The 15,889-nt window shown below is 41.2% G+C and overlaps 1 protein-coding gene across 1 annotated transcript; it reads right to left on the bottom strand.

The window, feature by feature from the left end:
- Nucleotides 1-10,848: 10,848 nt before the first annotated feature.
- Nucleotides 10,849-15,088, bottom strand: nagk (N-acetylglucosamine kinase). The gene is made up of 10 exons (XM_079295724.1): nt 15,042-15,088; nt 14,618-14,702; nt 14,300-14,398; nt 14,053-14,194; nt 13,720-13,830; nt 13,529-13,641; nt 13,262-13,349; nt 11,915-12,012; nt 11,737-11,815; nt 10,849-11,593 (listed from the first exon to the last, which is right to left on the bottom strand). Exons 1-10 carry the CDS (start codon nt 15,068-15,070, stop codon nt 11,394-11,396), a joined length of 1,044 nt encoding a protein of 347 aa, XP_079151850.1. The 5' UTR covers nt 15,071-15,088; the 3' UTR covers nt 10,849-11,393.
- Nucleotides 15,089-15,889: the final 801 nt, after the last annotated feature.

Below are 15,889 nucleotides of genomic sequence, written 5' to 3' on the forward strand. Positions count from 1 at the left end.
CACACTGGACCAGATTGTATTAAATACTTTTAGAATTCATATTTCAAATAACATCTGATATTGTCAGTCAAACTATATAGGGAGAAATATAAATCTTTTATTTTTTTTTCTTGCATTCTTGGACTTGATGTTAAAACTCATTTTTCTGAACACTTTATGGACTCTGGTCCGTGTTGACTTAACAATTTGGAGTTCATTCTTGACCGGAGAAGCAGCAGTTGACGAAACAATCTCACCACAAGGTCCTTTTAGTAGCCGTCCTAGAGCTTTCTATCATATCCCACCGTCTTCCTCAGCAGGTGTGTTATTGATGTTTAAATATCAATTTGTCTGCAGACCTACAATTTTGATAATGAGCAACTCCATGAAAACTGGGTAAAATCTTGTCTGCCAAGGAAATCTGATATGGCTGAAAGTGAACAGCTTTGTGACAGAAGACGAAATGGAAACTAAGAAGAAGAAGAGGGAAGTATTTTGTGAATATGGAGCTTGAACTCGGGCCAGTTCATCAGGTATGAACAGAGTGCTCAGTGATTTATCTGGAGCAGTTTCAGCTCATGAAAGAATCTGGTGTTTAGAAAGCTTGAAATCTCAGAAAACGGAAAAGTGATAAACATCAATCGGCTGCTAAGTAATGTGATTTCATTTATTTATTTATTTTACAATTTTACCCAAAAGAAAGTAATGTCCTTTCAAGTTATATGACTCTTGCTTTGCGTTTAGGAAGGCGACGAGACGTCAGACTACACGTTATCAACTTGCGGAACCGTCTGAACACCTGCGCACCCTTTCCACTGTCAGTGCCACAACTGCAGCGCCACCAAAGATGACTCGCTCGTGTCCACGGCGAAGGTCGGGACACTGCGATCAGCCTTCGCTGATAAATATGAGGTCGTGCAGATTGCTACGTGCTGTCGTTTGGTCACAAAACAAGCACCGGTCATGGTGGCCCAAGCAGGCTTTAGGTAGGGCTGCAAGCTGTATACATTTTACTGTCTATAGTCCTGTTGAGATATTGTGCTCCACTTTTTCATGTTTAAATAGATTCATTGACTTAAATCTGCCACAACATAAGATTGAACAAATATGCATTTTGTCCATATTGCTCACTGCCCCCTCTAGGCCTCCTGCTGGCAGACTGCTCTCTCCAGTCCACCCAAACAAAGTTGATGTAGCGCTTCTGCTGACCGGAGGAATGACATCTTGCCTTTGGAGTGGCCGCCGCACAACAGTCTCCACTGCTGCAGAGGAGGAGATAAGGGGCCTGGTTCAGGGTGTCCAACTACACCATCGATGGCCGCGTGATACTGTTGTGCTACTTCCTCATTGTGGGACAGGAGGAGCCTCAGAAAAAGAGGAAACCTCCACTGATGAGAGCAGCACTGACCCCTCAAAACGAAGACTGTGAACACTATCCGAGTGATAAGACGACCTCAAGAGCGAGTATATTTAGAGACTTTCATTCTGCTGGCGTCACACCCGGCTGTAAACCACCCCAGGGTGCACTGAAGGTCACCATCTGATAGAGCAAGCAGAACGTCATCAAGCTGGTGAGATGACCTCGGTGACACCCCCCCCCCAGTCGTCATACCAGCTTGATCATCTCTGCTCCTCAGCTAAACACGTGATTGACTTTGTACAAACAAATGTTTATTCTACTGTAAATAAAACTGCAACTGGAGAAAGGACCCGTTTTCTTCATAGTTTCACATATAGAATGTAACTTAATTCCTGGCAACAGTCATGTAATTCAATCAGTCATTCATTTAAAAAAAATTTAAATCTGAATACAATGAAGGTGGAAAGCTGAGCTCCAACTGTAGCCACAGGCCAATAGGGACAACTGCATACCGTGTACTTTAACTTTTTAAAGTACCGTTTGCTGATAATACTTCTGTACTTTTACTTCATGCATTTGAATGCAGAACTTGTATTTTTACATTGTATGTCTATATTTTATCAAAGCAAAGAGTACTTCCTGCACTGCGCTGCTGTGAGCACATTTCCACCTCATCCCAACAGGGTGACAAGAAGCCCATTTCGCTGTCTCCTTTAAGTGCCGCCAACAGATGGTTTGCTGCTGTGTTGGGACTCATCCTCAGCTCGTGTGTCCCGAGGCAAGATAATCTTCAACGCCGCCTCAGTTTCAAGGGCTTTTTAATATGTGGCAGCCCTTTTTTCGGCCTGGAAAGTGCGTGTGATCGGACGAAGTGGCAGAATTTTGAGTGCTTCGTCGTGTTTGACACAACAAATGTTTAGTTATTCTGCCGTGTATAGATTCAGAGTGGATGATAAAGTATCTGGTGACGAGGAGGATGACAATGGTGAATGTCACTCTGCTGCATCTTAGGCTGGGCCCACTAGGAGGAGACACACATGTTAATAAAGGAGAAATACACAAGAAAAAATTAAAGGGCTGGAGTGTCGTCACACACACACTATTACCTCAGCAGTGTACTGGGCTTTGTACTCGGTCAGCGATAGCGTGCTGGTGGGCTCTATGCAGTGGAAAATGGGCTGTACATGGGCCAGAGGAATTGTGCTGCTACATAGGATACAAGATGGGTGTGTGAGAAGAAACTAAAAGGAATTTGAAAAGTGTGTTGGAGGTATAAAGGTGAGCTTTGTGCCTGTGGCTTACCGACGACATTGCCCGGAAGCGGGCTGCAGGAAGGTGCTGTTTTTCAGTCCAACAGCCGGTTCCAAGCTGATGAGATGGTTTTCAGCATCTAATCAGAGGAAGGAATCAAAGCACATTGGGACAAGCGTCTTTCTGCATGTGTGTGTGTGACAGAGGGTTGTTCCACCTCTGGTTGTGATAATTGGACTGGAGGCCACAGGAAGGTTGAGCTGGTGCTGCAGCCCTGCTTCTCTGCGGACAGATCTCAGGAAATCTTCACAGCAGGCCGGACCGACATGGGATGAAAACACGATCACACCTAAAAGTGCACAATTATGGGGCATATTTATGGAAATTATGCGTGGTTCTGTACTCCCAGGAGCCACTTAACATACAGTTTGAAGGCCCTTGAAACAATTACAGGCTAAAAGAATGTCTTGATTAAACAGTGAAAGCATCTGGTGATTTTTAAAAAGCCAAACGTACTTCAAAAGGTTTCCTTTTTGAAAAATGACAAGGTGAATCAAATAAATACTCCAGAAGTAAAAAGAGAAATCGTACCTTCCATCAATCTTCTTCTGAGGCTCATCTTTTGTCTCTTGCTGCTCCAACATATTTGCTGTCAAAAGAAAATGGACTCAATGCAGCTGCCAGCGTGTGTGTGTGTGTGTGTGTGTGTGTGTGTGTGTGTGTGTGTGTGTGTGTGTGTGTGTGTGTGTGTGTGTGTGTGTGTGTGTGTGTGTGTGTGTGTGTGTGTGTGTGTGTGCGCGCGCGCGTGTTACAGCGTGACTCTGAGCAGGAGCGGACTGGGGGAACAACGTGGCCCGGGAGTTACTGTCAGACTGGCCCACTCAATGCATCGCACGTATCGACCAGTCAGTGGCCTACTTGGAAAAATACCATACACTTAACATTATTTTGGATGATTACAAAGAAATTGCATCATATATGTTTTTTTTTTATAACATTTGGATTCACCAATTTGCCCAGATGGACACATTGACTAAAATGATACTGGCTATTGTAACACTCCAAGGTAGGTATCGTTTGCTAGATGAATATGCTGAACTCTGGGATAGTGTATCAGATGGTTATACGCAGTGGCGCTGGTGCACATGTTCTAGGTAGGGCTGTTTTCTATTTCCCTTTAGTAACTTGAGGGTTACCGTAATAATTCCCTTGAACAGGAAACGATACAATCTAACGATATTCAGGTTACCTTTAATTACACAAGTTGGGAAAATGAAATGAAAGAAAACCCCTCGTTGCTGGCAGGATGTCGCCTGAAGTGTGGAAGTCCAAACTCTTAGTCCGCTTCACTCAAGAGAGCAATAAGATAAAAGTGTGGTACCGTAGTTAATGCTGCTGATAAATCTGTATTACAATACTAATCCCCTCACCCCAAAATAAAATAATAGTAATATGATAAATAAAAAAATAAATATCTACATAAAAGGCTGTAGTGATCTAGAATGAATTGTGGAAGGATAACATATAGCAGATATGTCACTATATGTGGCATTCTAAACGTGAAGAGGCGGGGCTTAGGCGGCTTGTCTGTAGTTCAGATCAGAGACCCTCCGTGAACTACTATCGACCAGAATGCCGGCTCCGGCGCTGAATCTATTTGAGGACGCTGATTGGCTAAATTGTATTTCACTCATTTATATCTTTAATCAGCATTAAAGCATCATTGGCTAAACTGCTTCATAGACCCGCCTCTTTGGGGCAGATTGCATGCTCTGATCGCTCTGAGATCGCCGACCCCGACTGTATTCTATGCTTCACAGCACACGTTAAATTTACTCTTCTGCGTTCACACCGGTCGCATTGATTTTTTGACGCACTGCAAAAACGTGTCCAACGCACCGCAGGTCGTGTTCACACCAAACGCCGCAAAATCGCACCGTGCCGGAGAGGGGGCGTGGTTTATCGTCCTGGAAGCCGTTCACCTGGCCGTCATTTCTTTTCGCTGTCAACCATGAAAGGAATAAGGACAATTGCTGCTTTGTACGTGTTGTGGAAGTCCCTCAAACATCGGAATGCCAAACGCCGTCATGTCTGGTTCATAATATTGTTCAGAGGAGCTCCGTGGATTGTATCGAGCTGTATTCACTGTGTCTAGCAAGCCACCGGTCGCTGTTTACTACAGCTGTAGGAACACAAAATAAACTGATTTGGCTGTGATTCAACGGCAATAAACCGACAAAAGGGGACTCTGAAATAACTACGTAATGATGCCGATTTGTACTTGTCTTCTCCGACAAAAAGGGACTCCGAAATAACTACGTAATGATACCGATTTGTAGGTTACTGGTCTTCTCAATGGAGCTCTGATGGATCGGTGCTAGGCTATGCTAACATCGTAGCAGCTCCACCAGCACTCAATAACGTCACGTAGACGTAAATACGGCAGCGTCTATTCATTGTTTGTACCGTATGGTTTAGACACACACACGTATACACATAATTTGGTCCGGTCTCTGTTGATATGAGGTATCGTAGAGCTCTGGGTGAACACAGACGGCTACAGGATTTATTTCCTGATTCAACAACGGCAGGAAGCCAGTGATGACAGGGGGAGCAACTCAACGCTGATAGGCTATCGCGCCACAGCGTCACGCGATTATTTCGCAGAAGTTGAAAAATTTCAACTCGCGCGTTGGCGATTTTGCAGCGTCCACCGCGCCGCAATAACGCGTCCAACGCGCCGCGCCATCGCAAAATCGCGGCGCGCCAGTCTCATCGCGTCTGTGCATAGACTTTGTATGTAATCTCGACGCGCGTCAAAAAATCAACAGGACCGGTGTGAACGCAGCATTAAAGCTCATAGTCACTGACGAAGATTTATACTACTCCTCGCGATCTGTATTCACACTCGTGGTTTCCATCTGCGAGCCGGCAGCACCCCTAAACACACACACACACACACACACACACACACACACACACAATCACACACCCAGCATGCAATCTGCCCCAAAGAGGCAGGTCTATGAAGCAGTTTAGCCAATCAATCCTGCTTTAGACAGAGGTTAGGACCTCCCACCTGGCATACAGACACATACATATTTATTTATTTCAGCATTTAATGCAATCAAAAGATTGCAGCAAAACACACTGAGGAGTAATGCCAGTGGTATAAAGCAGATGTATTAATTTTTTTAATTAATTTGACTCTCTTTCTGTTGGACAAGTAATAATTTGGGCACTCTGGTTTCTACCTACTGGCCAATCCTATTGTCATTTGATTTTTGAGCATATTGTGCTTGTATGATGTGGTGATTATGTATTTACTTTGTAGAGTGATGCAGGCGTGTCTACAGATTTACCATGTATGTGTGTTTATGTACATATATATAATGATGTCTAGCACGGCAAAATGAGGTGACCTTTTTATTTATTTACTTTTCTGTTCTTCGAGGTGGGTGTACCAGTGGGTGGGTCAGGTTTGTTGTTTGTTTGTATATGTTAACAAAAAGCTGAAAAACAATGGAAATATTTGTCAAAGTACATGCTTACTGCACTGTATTCTGTGTCTGCCAATATTTCCAAATTAAAAAACACACTGAGGAGTGATGCCAGTGGTGTATTCAATTCAATTTATTTTTGTATTGCCTAAAATCACAAATTACAAATTTGCCTCAGAGGGCTTTACAATATGTACACATTTGACATCCTCTTGTCCCGGAACCCTCACATCGGAACCCCAAAAAAACCCTTTAACGGGGTAAAAAAAGGAAGAGACCTGTGGGCGAGCAACAGAGGATGGATCCCTCTCCCATGATGGACAGAAGTGTAATAGATGTGTAGAACAGCATAACAGAATTACAACACATTACATGAGACAGAAAGTTATGAGATAAAAATTTAAAGTTAAAGTTAAAGATAGAAAGTCTCGAACATGGAGGATAACAGAATCTATAACTGTAGGATGGTCTTAAAATGCTAAACGTTTGCTAAAACTATTGCTGGAATAAACAAGTGTGCTCATTTTAAAACATATTGGCTGTGCATGAAAACAAAATACATAACACACGTGACAACACATTGCTGTTACACATGTAAACATGCTCAAATGTACATGTAGCGCAGACGGACACCAATTCCATACAGCACTAAAGAACGAAAATAAACATTATTTTCGGTACAGTACACGCACATTAAATGTTCTCGAACATGAAGGATAACAGAATCTATAACTGTAGGATTGTCTTAAAATGCTAAACATTAGCCTTGCAGTTGTCTCCTGAACACGTAGTCACTCGAAAAGAAGGATTTCACATCCTGTTTCGCTCTTCACGTCCCGCGGCTAACACATTGGTGGGCATCACACTCACAATATGTTATCTTTGTGCTAATCACCAGCGGATATCAGACTCAAACATTACCATTCTTGCTATTCCCAGTCCAGCGATAGTGGCAGTGCCAAGAAGCGCTTTTGCTTTCAGTAGAAACCACCAACCTCTGATCTCAGTCTCAGCAGCTGGAGCCGGCAAGAGGCTCTCATCAGGACAAATCTCATCTTTCTCATCAAGCTGCCCAAGGTCCATCATTTGGGCTCGAATCACCTTTAGCTGCTGTTCCAGGTCATTCATTCGGGCCAACATGACATCTTTTTCATGCTCAGACACCTTTAGCTGCTGTTCCAGGTCATTCATTCGGGCTGTCTTGACATCATCGTCATGATCAGACACCTTTAGCTGCTGTTCTAGGTCATTAATTCGGGCTGTCTTGACATCATCGTCATGATCAGACACCTTTAGCTGCTGTTCTAGGTCATTAATTCGGGCTGTCTTGACATTTAGCTGCTGTTCCAGGTGGTCTTAAAATGCTAAACGTTTGCTAAAACTATTGCTGGAATAAACAAGTGTGCTCATTTTAAAACATATTGGCTGTGCATGAAAACAAAATACATAACACACGTGACAACACATTGCTGTTACACATGTAAACATGTTATCTTTGTGCTAGCTCAAATGTACATGTAGCGCAGACGGACACCAATTCCATACAGCACTAAAGAACGAAAATAAACATTATTTTCGGTACAGTACACGCACATTAAATGTTCTCGAACATGAAGGATAACAGAATCTATAACTGTAGGATTGTCTTAAAATGCTAAACATTAGCCTTGCAGTTGTCTCCTGAACACGTAGTCACTCGAAAAGAAGGATTTCACATCCTGTTTCGCTCTTCACGTCCCGCGGCTAACACATTGGTGGGCATCACACTCACAATATGTTATCTTTGTGCTAATCACCAGCGGATATCAGACTCAAACATTATCATTCTTGCTATTCCCAGTCCAGCGATAGTGGCAGTGCCAAGAAGCGCTTTTGCTTTCAGTAGAAACCACCAACCACTGATCTCAGTCTCAGCAGCTGGAGCCGGCAAGAGGCTCTCGTCAGGACAAATCTCATCTTTCTTATCAAGCTGCCCAAGGTCCATCATTTGGGCTCGAATCACCTTTAGCTGCTGTTCCAGGTCATTCATTCGGGCCAACATGACATCTTTTTCATGCTCAGACACCTTTAGCTGCTGTTCCAGGTCATTAATTCGGGCTGTCTTGACATCATCATCATGATCAGACACCTTTAGCTGCTGTTCCAGGTCATTAATTCGGGCTGTCTTGACATCATCGTCATGATCAGACACCTTTAGCTGCTGTTCTAGGTCATTAATTCGGGCTGTCTTGACATCATCGTCATGATCAGACACCTTTAGCTGCTGTTCCAGGTCATTCATTCGGGCTGTCTTGACATCATCATCATGATCAGACACCTTTAGCTGCTGTTCCAGGTCATTAATTCGGGCTGTCTTGACATCATCGTCATGATCAGACACCTTTAGCTGCTGTTCTAGGTCATTAATTCGGGCTGTCTTGACATCATCGTCATGATCAGACACCTTTAGCTGCTGTTCCAGGTCATTCATTCGGGCTGTCTTGACATCATCATCATGATCAGACACCTTTAGCTGCTGTTCCAGGTCATTCATTCGGGCTGTCTTGACATCATCGTCATGATCAGACACCTTTAGCTGCTGTTCCAGGTCATTAATTCGGGCTGTCTTGACATCATCGTCATGATCAGACACCTTTAGCTGCTGTTCTAGGTCATTAATTCGGGCTGTCTTGACATCATCGTCATGATCAGACACCTTTAGCTGCTGTTCCAGGTCATTCATTCGGGCTGTCTTGACATCATTGTCATGATCAGACACCTTTAGCTGCTGTTCCAGGTCATTCATTCGGGCTGTCTTGACATCATCGTCATGATCAGACACCTTTAGCTGCTGTTCCAGGTCATTCATTCGGGCTGTCTTGACATCATCGTCATGCTCAGCCACCTTTGGCTGCTGTTCCAGGTCATTAAGTTGCATTGACTTCCTTAGACCCTTCCAAAAGGTTTTCGTTTTTAGGTGATACATATTTATCTTTCTTCCTTCCACTGGTGTCTCTTGAAACTCCTCAATATCTAGTTTGGAGAATTAAAGTCTGGGGTATAGAGTTTATAGAGCAGAGTATAGAGCATTCTTAGTGATGCAATGGTTCCAAATGGAACATCAAAGGAAAGGGGGCGGGGCCACGCGTGGACACGCCCACTTTCCTATGACGTTCCATTTGGAACCATTGCATCACTAAGAATGCTCTGTCATAGGAAAGTGGGCGTGTCCACGTGTGGACACACCCACTTTCCGTTGTAATAATTTGGGCACTCTGGTTTCTACCTACTGGCCAATCCTATTGTCATTTGATTTTTGAGCATATTGTGCTTGTATGATGTGGTGATTATGTATGTACTTTGTAGAGTGATGCAGGCATGTCTACAGATTTACCATGTATGTGTGTTTATGTACATATATATATATATATATATTTATATATATATATAGTTATATATATATATATATATATATCTATATATATATATATATATATCTATATATATAACTATATATATAACTATATATATATATATATATATATATATATATATATATATATATATATATATATATATATATATAACTATATATATATATATATATATAACTATATATATATAACTATATATAAATATATAACTATATATATATATATATATAACTATATATAAATATATATATATATATATATATAAATATATATATAAATATATATATATATAGGCAAGGCAAGGTTATTTGTATAGCACATTTCAACAACAAGGTAATTCAAAGTGCTTCACATAAAACCATTAAAAGCATCAAAACATAAGGCAAAAGAAAAGGAGATTTTAAAACAATTAAGATCATTCATTAAAACATTAAAAAACAGTGCAAGAAATAAAATGCAGTAGTAAAATGCAGAAATTGATTAATATATGAATGTGGTATAACTATATATATATAACTATATATATGTATATATATCTATATAACTATATATAACTATATATATATCTATAGTTATATATATATCTATATAGTTATATATAGTTATATATATATATATATATATATATATATATATCTATATATATATATATCTAGTGTTCAGCATCCTTGCTAACTACAAGATACCAAGAAGGATAAGGATATATATATATATATATATAGATATAACTATATATATATATATATCCTTCTTGGTATCTTGTAGTTAGCAAGGATGCTGAACACTAGATATATATATATATATATAGATTATATCTATATATATAGATTATATATATATATATAATCTATATATATATATATAACCTATATATATATATAGATTATATATATATATATATAGATTATATATATATAAAAATGTATATATATATATATATATATATATCTATATGTATGTATATATATTGAAGCAGACAAGCTTCTTCTGAGGAAAATTCTCCACAGGATGCCCAAACTCAGTCCGTCATGACAGGGAGGGCCATCTGTTTAAATGACGAAAGTAGTGAATTTCCAAAATGTCAAAATCTGTCACCGCCTGTAAAACACCCTCCTATAATGTATGACAATATATTCTTTCTGATACCACCTGTATCCAAATGTGCCACAGGTGTCCCTGACGTACTGGGGAGTGTGCACTTGGAGCTCCATTAAATTTACAAAATGTATAACATAAAATCAATGACAAAAAAACGACTGTGTTGCGAACAAAGACTTTCTTCTACATGCACTTAAGTCATACCTCAGCACATGTGGATCCATGAGAATTAGGGCTTCCTGCTAGTCATTACATTACCATCAAAGAAGTGACACTGTGATGTGTGCGTCACAAGTGGAGGGGTGGTAATAGCACTATCTAGTAGTAAAAAACAACAGTGCAGACATCCTGCAAAAGATGCATCAAGTGTTACATTTCTCTGCCTATGATAACTGTAAAATATCAACAGTGAGCATTTTAAAACCTACACTTATTCACAACACTGAATGAGTTGTCTGTTAACAGTTAACAGTCTCTTTTATTATAAACGTTAAATGTAAACAAGTGTTATAAAGGTGCAAAGAGTTACAATTACAGTAAAGGAAAGACATAGCAATTAAATTGTCAAAATAGCCTCTATGCAGATATTGGATATTTTCAAACGACCTTCTTGGTATCTTGTAGTGAGATAAAATCAAGTGCTTCACCATTATTACACAATCATTATCATCATCATCATTATAGTAGGAGCTATTAGCAAGGATGCTGAACACTAGATATTGGAGAATACGATTTCCCTTTAGCTGAACACTGACTGGTTCAGATCTACGGGGATTTGCAGCTGCACTCTCATTAGATGCCGTTAAAGGTGTGCTGGTAGAAGACTTTGGCGTTAGCGTCGTAATCCATAGTTAAGGTTTCGCCAATATTCTGAGCCCCCAGACTAGCGCCGCCGAGGGCCGAGGACTGCCGCAGAGTCAGGAGGCTGTAGCGATGGAAACGGCCCTTGAACTTGTCAGATGCTGCCACTTCATCCAAGACCTCAGTGAACCCTAATCAGAGACAAACATATGCAGAAACTAAGAGAGGAAACTGAGATTTGGAGGAACTTTTTTTACAGCTTCACCTCTTTCAGAGTGATAATGATGGGGAAAATAAGTTAAGACCCCATTATCTTGATTTTCGGGGCACTGACCTGGCTTCAGAAGCTCCCAGCTCTTCCACACTGAGCCCACACACAGCACAGGCAGGCCGAGGTCACCACTCAACAGAGGCTGCCATCAGAGAGGGACGAAGAGAGTCATGTGTGAATGTTTTTAACACATGAGTGAAGGCACAGTATACGTGTGTGTGTGTGTGTGTGTATACATTACCTCTTGTACTGTTGGTAAAACTGCTTCTACGTGTTTTGCCAGGACTCTCCCAGCCTGAGTAAACACATACTGACAGAGAGCGTCTCCTGCTTCTGCACCTGAAGCACATGCAAACAAACACTTCAAATCTCTTACTCGTCACCTTAAAACAGGGGTCTCCAACTGGCAGACCGCGGTCCGGATCCGGACCCAGACACAGTTGCATCCGGACCCAGGACCTGAAGTCGATAGTTTGGAATCATATATATTAGGCAGCGAGTTCGTACTTTAACCGGCGCACTTTATTCAGACATTACGGTACTTGTTCAGCGGTGCAGGTCACACCGACCAATGCGGTGTAAATCACATCACGTGATTGAGGTCAGCCATTGAGTATTCTGACAAGTTTCCTGACTCGAGCGAGGTTTACACACCGTGACACACGGGGGAGAGACGAGGAAATAGAAAGAAGAGCAGGAATATTGCGCCGATCAGAGAAGTTATCTCACATGACCTTCTCCAAAAAGAGAAACGTGTTCAGAGACAATAGAATTCATAAGCATGAATGAACAGACTCTTATGTTAATTCTCCCCACAGGCAGTTAAAACCAGTATGTCTCATATGTTCAGAAACCGTAACTGCTGATAAAAGCGGCAAATGAAGCGACACTACGAGGCAAAGCACAACTCTCTTGAACAAATGTACCCACTCACATCTGACATGAAGACACAGAAAATAAACCTAAGAACCCAAAATGATCAGAATCCTAACACGTTAATTCACTGACCAATGATGTTACCAGAGAGAATAGAGCTGAAACAAGTGTTAATAACCACAGATAAAGTCCATGCTCACTGATTTATCTTTTTAGAAGACAAAAATATCATATTGTGACTTTTTTATTGACATCACTTCACACCTGAATGAACTGAATTTAAAGCTGCAGGACAATTCAGTGAAATGAATGTTTCTAAAATGATTTACTTTATTTTAAGATGCACATTTTTGAAAAGCTTTCTGTTTTGTCAGTTATTCTTTAATCCAGCCCTTATTGTACTTGAAATGAGATGTATTTCTTTGTATTATTTATAATCCATCCAGTTAAATTTGAAAACTGAGAATAATAATTTAAAATATAATTGATGTGTACTTTCTTTATTTGATTTGACAGTTGTTGACTACACAGAGACGTTGTTACTGTACCAGACTTCTTGAATATATATATGACACTAAATAGCGCAAGTTAGATATTATTGTAATGTTTCGGACCTTTGCCCGAGGAGATTTTCTCAATCTGGACCTTTTAGAATTTTAGTTGAAGACCCCTGCCTTAAAAGAACCAAGCAGGAAATGATGTGCCGTCCTACCTTCAGCCAGCTTTAAGCACAAACCGGCAAAGTGGGACTTCTGGAAGTCTCTGTAGAGGTGCGGCAGCATGTCCATCAGATTTGACACCTGTAATAAATCGTACACTTTTATCCATAGATGCAAAATACATCAGAAGAGCAAAACGTAATTTCTCGAAATCAGATGACACTCAACTGTTTGACAACTCAGAGGTGTTTTTGATGAAAGGTTTGTTTCTTAGCCTGGCTGGCACTTCAAATGAACACATTTCTCACTGCGACTCTGACCTGGAAGTACTCCTCCATGGCCTTGCTGACATGCGTAACGTCGTGGGGAGGAGCGACCAGGTTGTCCCTGGCATCAAACACCGTCTTCACCGCCAAATGAGAGATCCAGAATGCTGAGAAAGAGAGAGACAATTGAAAGGGTCTGGTGTCCAATCAGTAAAGCTGATTCATATACATATTGCCGAGGTTACCTCCTCCTTCGTCACCCATCATGTGACCCCAGCCTCCACAGCCGATCTGTGAGCCGTCGGGATTGACCAACTTGCAGTTTGAGCCCGTCCCTGATATCAACACAACACCTCCTACAGAGAAAACAGAGACGGTCCGAGCTGACTGGTATTACATGACAATGACGATCTCATTAAGCCATAAAATGTGGAAAGACGCTATAAATGATATCACTTTGATACAGCCACACCTAAGGGGGTAAAGTATCAGGCGTTTCCCTGTTAGGACCCGTTAAGGTCATGATTTCAACTGTATCTGTCACGATGAGTGTCTTACAATAGAAAGAGACTAGTTACCACGATCGCTGGCAGTCGCCATTGCACCAATTGCATCTGTGGTGATGAAGTAGTGCCGGCTGAGAGTTGGGAAACGTTGCTTCATGTCAGCGATCAGTTTGTCGATGGCGGCTTTCTGCTCCCCACCGCTCAGAGACATGCCCTGCGCGTACAGAAACATCTGTGTTTAAAATGTCCCACTTGTGTCTTCATGGGATGCTTTCATTGGAGGTCATCGTACGAGCGTTTCACAAACAGTCTGACTGACCAACGAGCACAGCGGCGTGTTCGGATCCAGCCCTGCCGCCATCTTGGCTCTTTGGACCATGTCGTTGATGGTTTCAATACATTTGTCCACCCCGACCAACTGTATAAACATGGTCACACACACACACACACACACACACACACACACACACACACACACACACACACACACACACACACACACACACACACACACACACACACACACACACACACACCTTTATGCAACCAGGTTTTTTCTGGTCTTATGCATTGAGTAAATGTATAAGACAAGCACAAAACCTCCAAATCCCCCTTATTCATCCATTATTCCTTTTACCCAGTGGTTAGTGGACGGTCCCTCCAACTCGGCCAGGATCTTTCCATCTGCTGCCACCAGCACCGCTTTGGAGTGGGTCGCTCCACTGGAGACAGACATAGAGAGGGCAGAGGAGATGAGAGAAACTGAAACACATGCATACATCAAGACAAACAGAGTTGTATTTGCTGTGATATATAAACTGACAAATGTCATTACAGCACATTCAATGTATGACAGAACCACGGCAGGAGGCAAGACCTGGTCCAGGTATAACCCGGATACACAGGAACCTGTTAGTTTGCAACTAAAAAAGTATCAGATAAAACTGTAAATTACTCTGTGACAAACCGCAAACAAACTCGAATAAAAGCCTGCAACACACACTAGCATTGACCGATAGTTTAAAGTCCGTGTTTGCTTTTATATTTGAATTAATTCTCACCCTTCTACTCCACAGAACACTGATGCCATGTCTCTCTTCCTGTTTTGTTCCAGTCGGTCCAGGCAGTGCGCAAATATCGCGAGAGCGGCAGGAGAGCTCCAAGCTGCAGTAATAATAAACTACCAGTAGGTGGCAGCTGTGTTTTTCCATGTGTTATTAAGAAATGAATGGCAGTGACTTTGATTCAAATCACACATTTATTATGTTACGTCATCATGCATTTTGGAAATATATAATCTACAGGTAACATTGTGTGATGGTGATGATAAAAAAAGAAGAAGAACATATACTAAGGCAGAAAATGTTATGCAAGGTACTAAGGTTTGTTCACTGCTATATGCTATGTGAGAGAAACAGAAAGACAGGGCAATAGCAGGTTTTCTTGTATTGTGAAAGAACACTGTCAAAGTAAAGACTAATTGTGTGTCTTGGCTCATGGTCTAAAAAAAACATACTCAGTGTCAAGTATAAGCCTAATATGGACAGATATTTAGGACCATTTGGTTATGGACTGAAAACAACAACTTTGAGTTACACTGTGAGCCAGCAGGAGGCATCTGCAACACACTAACTTTGAGGGCAGCTTCTCTTTGCCAACATCGGCTCCTTCAAAAAAAGTTCTTTGGCTACCCAAAATATCTGTGATATCACTGTACTTTTACCGTATATTATTTGTTTGTATAAGGAATAGTAGCAGTTTTCTATGAGTTTGTATAGCCCTGCTGTGATGTCCTGCAGCATGTTTTCCAAAATATACATCATATGTTGTTACATGCAGTTTAAAGTATAATGTACGTTATGCATATAGTCTGTATGCGCCTTAGAAAGTGAGCGTGTCAGAGCTGAAA

Source organism: Melanostigma gelatinosum (assembly GCF_949748355.1).
Source record: "Melanostigma gelatinosum genome assembly, chromosome: 23".
NCBI lineage: Eukaryota > Metazoa > Chordata > Actinopteri > Perciformes > Zoarcidae > Melanostigma > Melanostigma gelatinosum.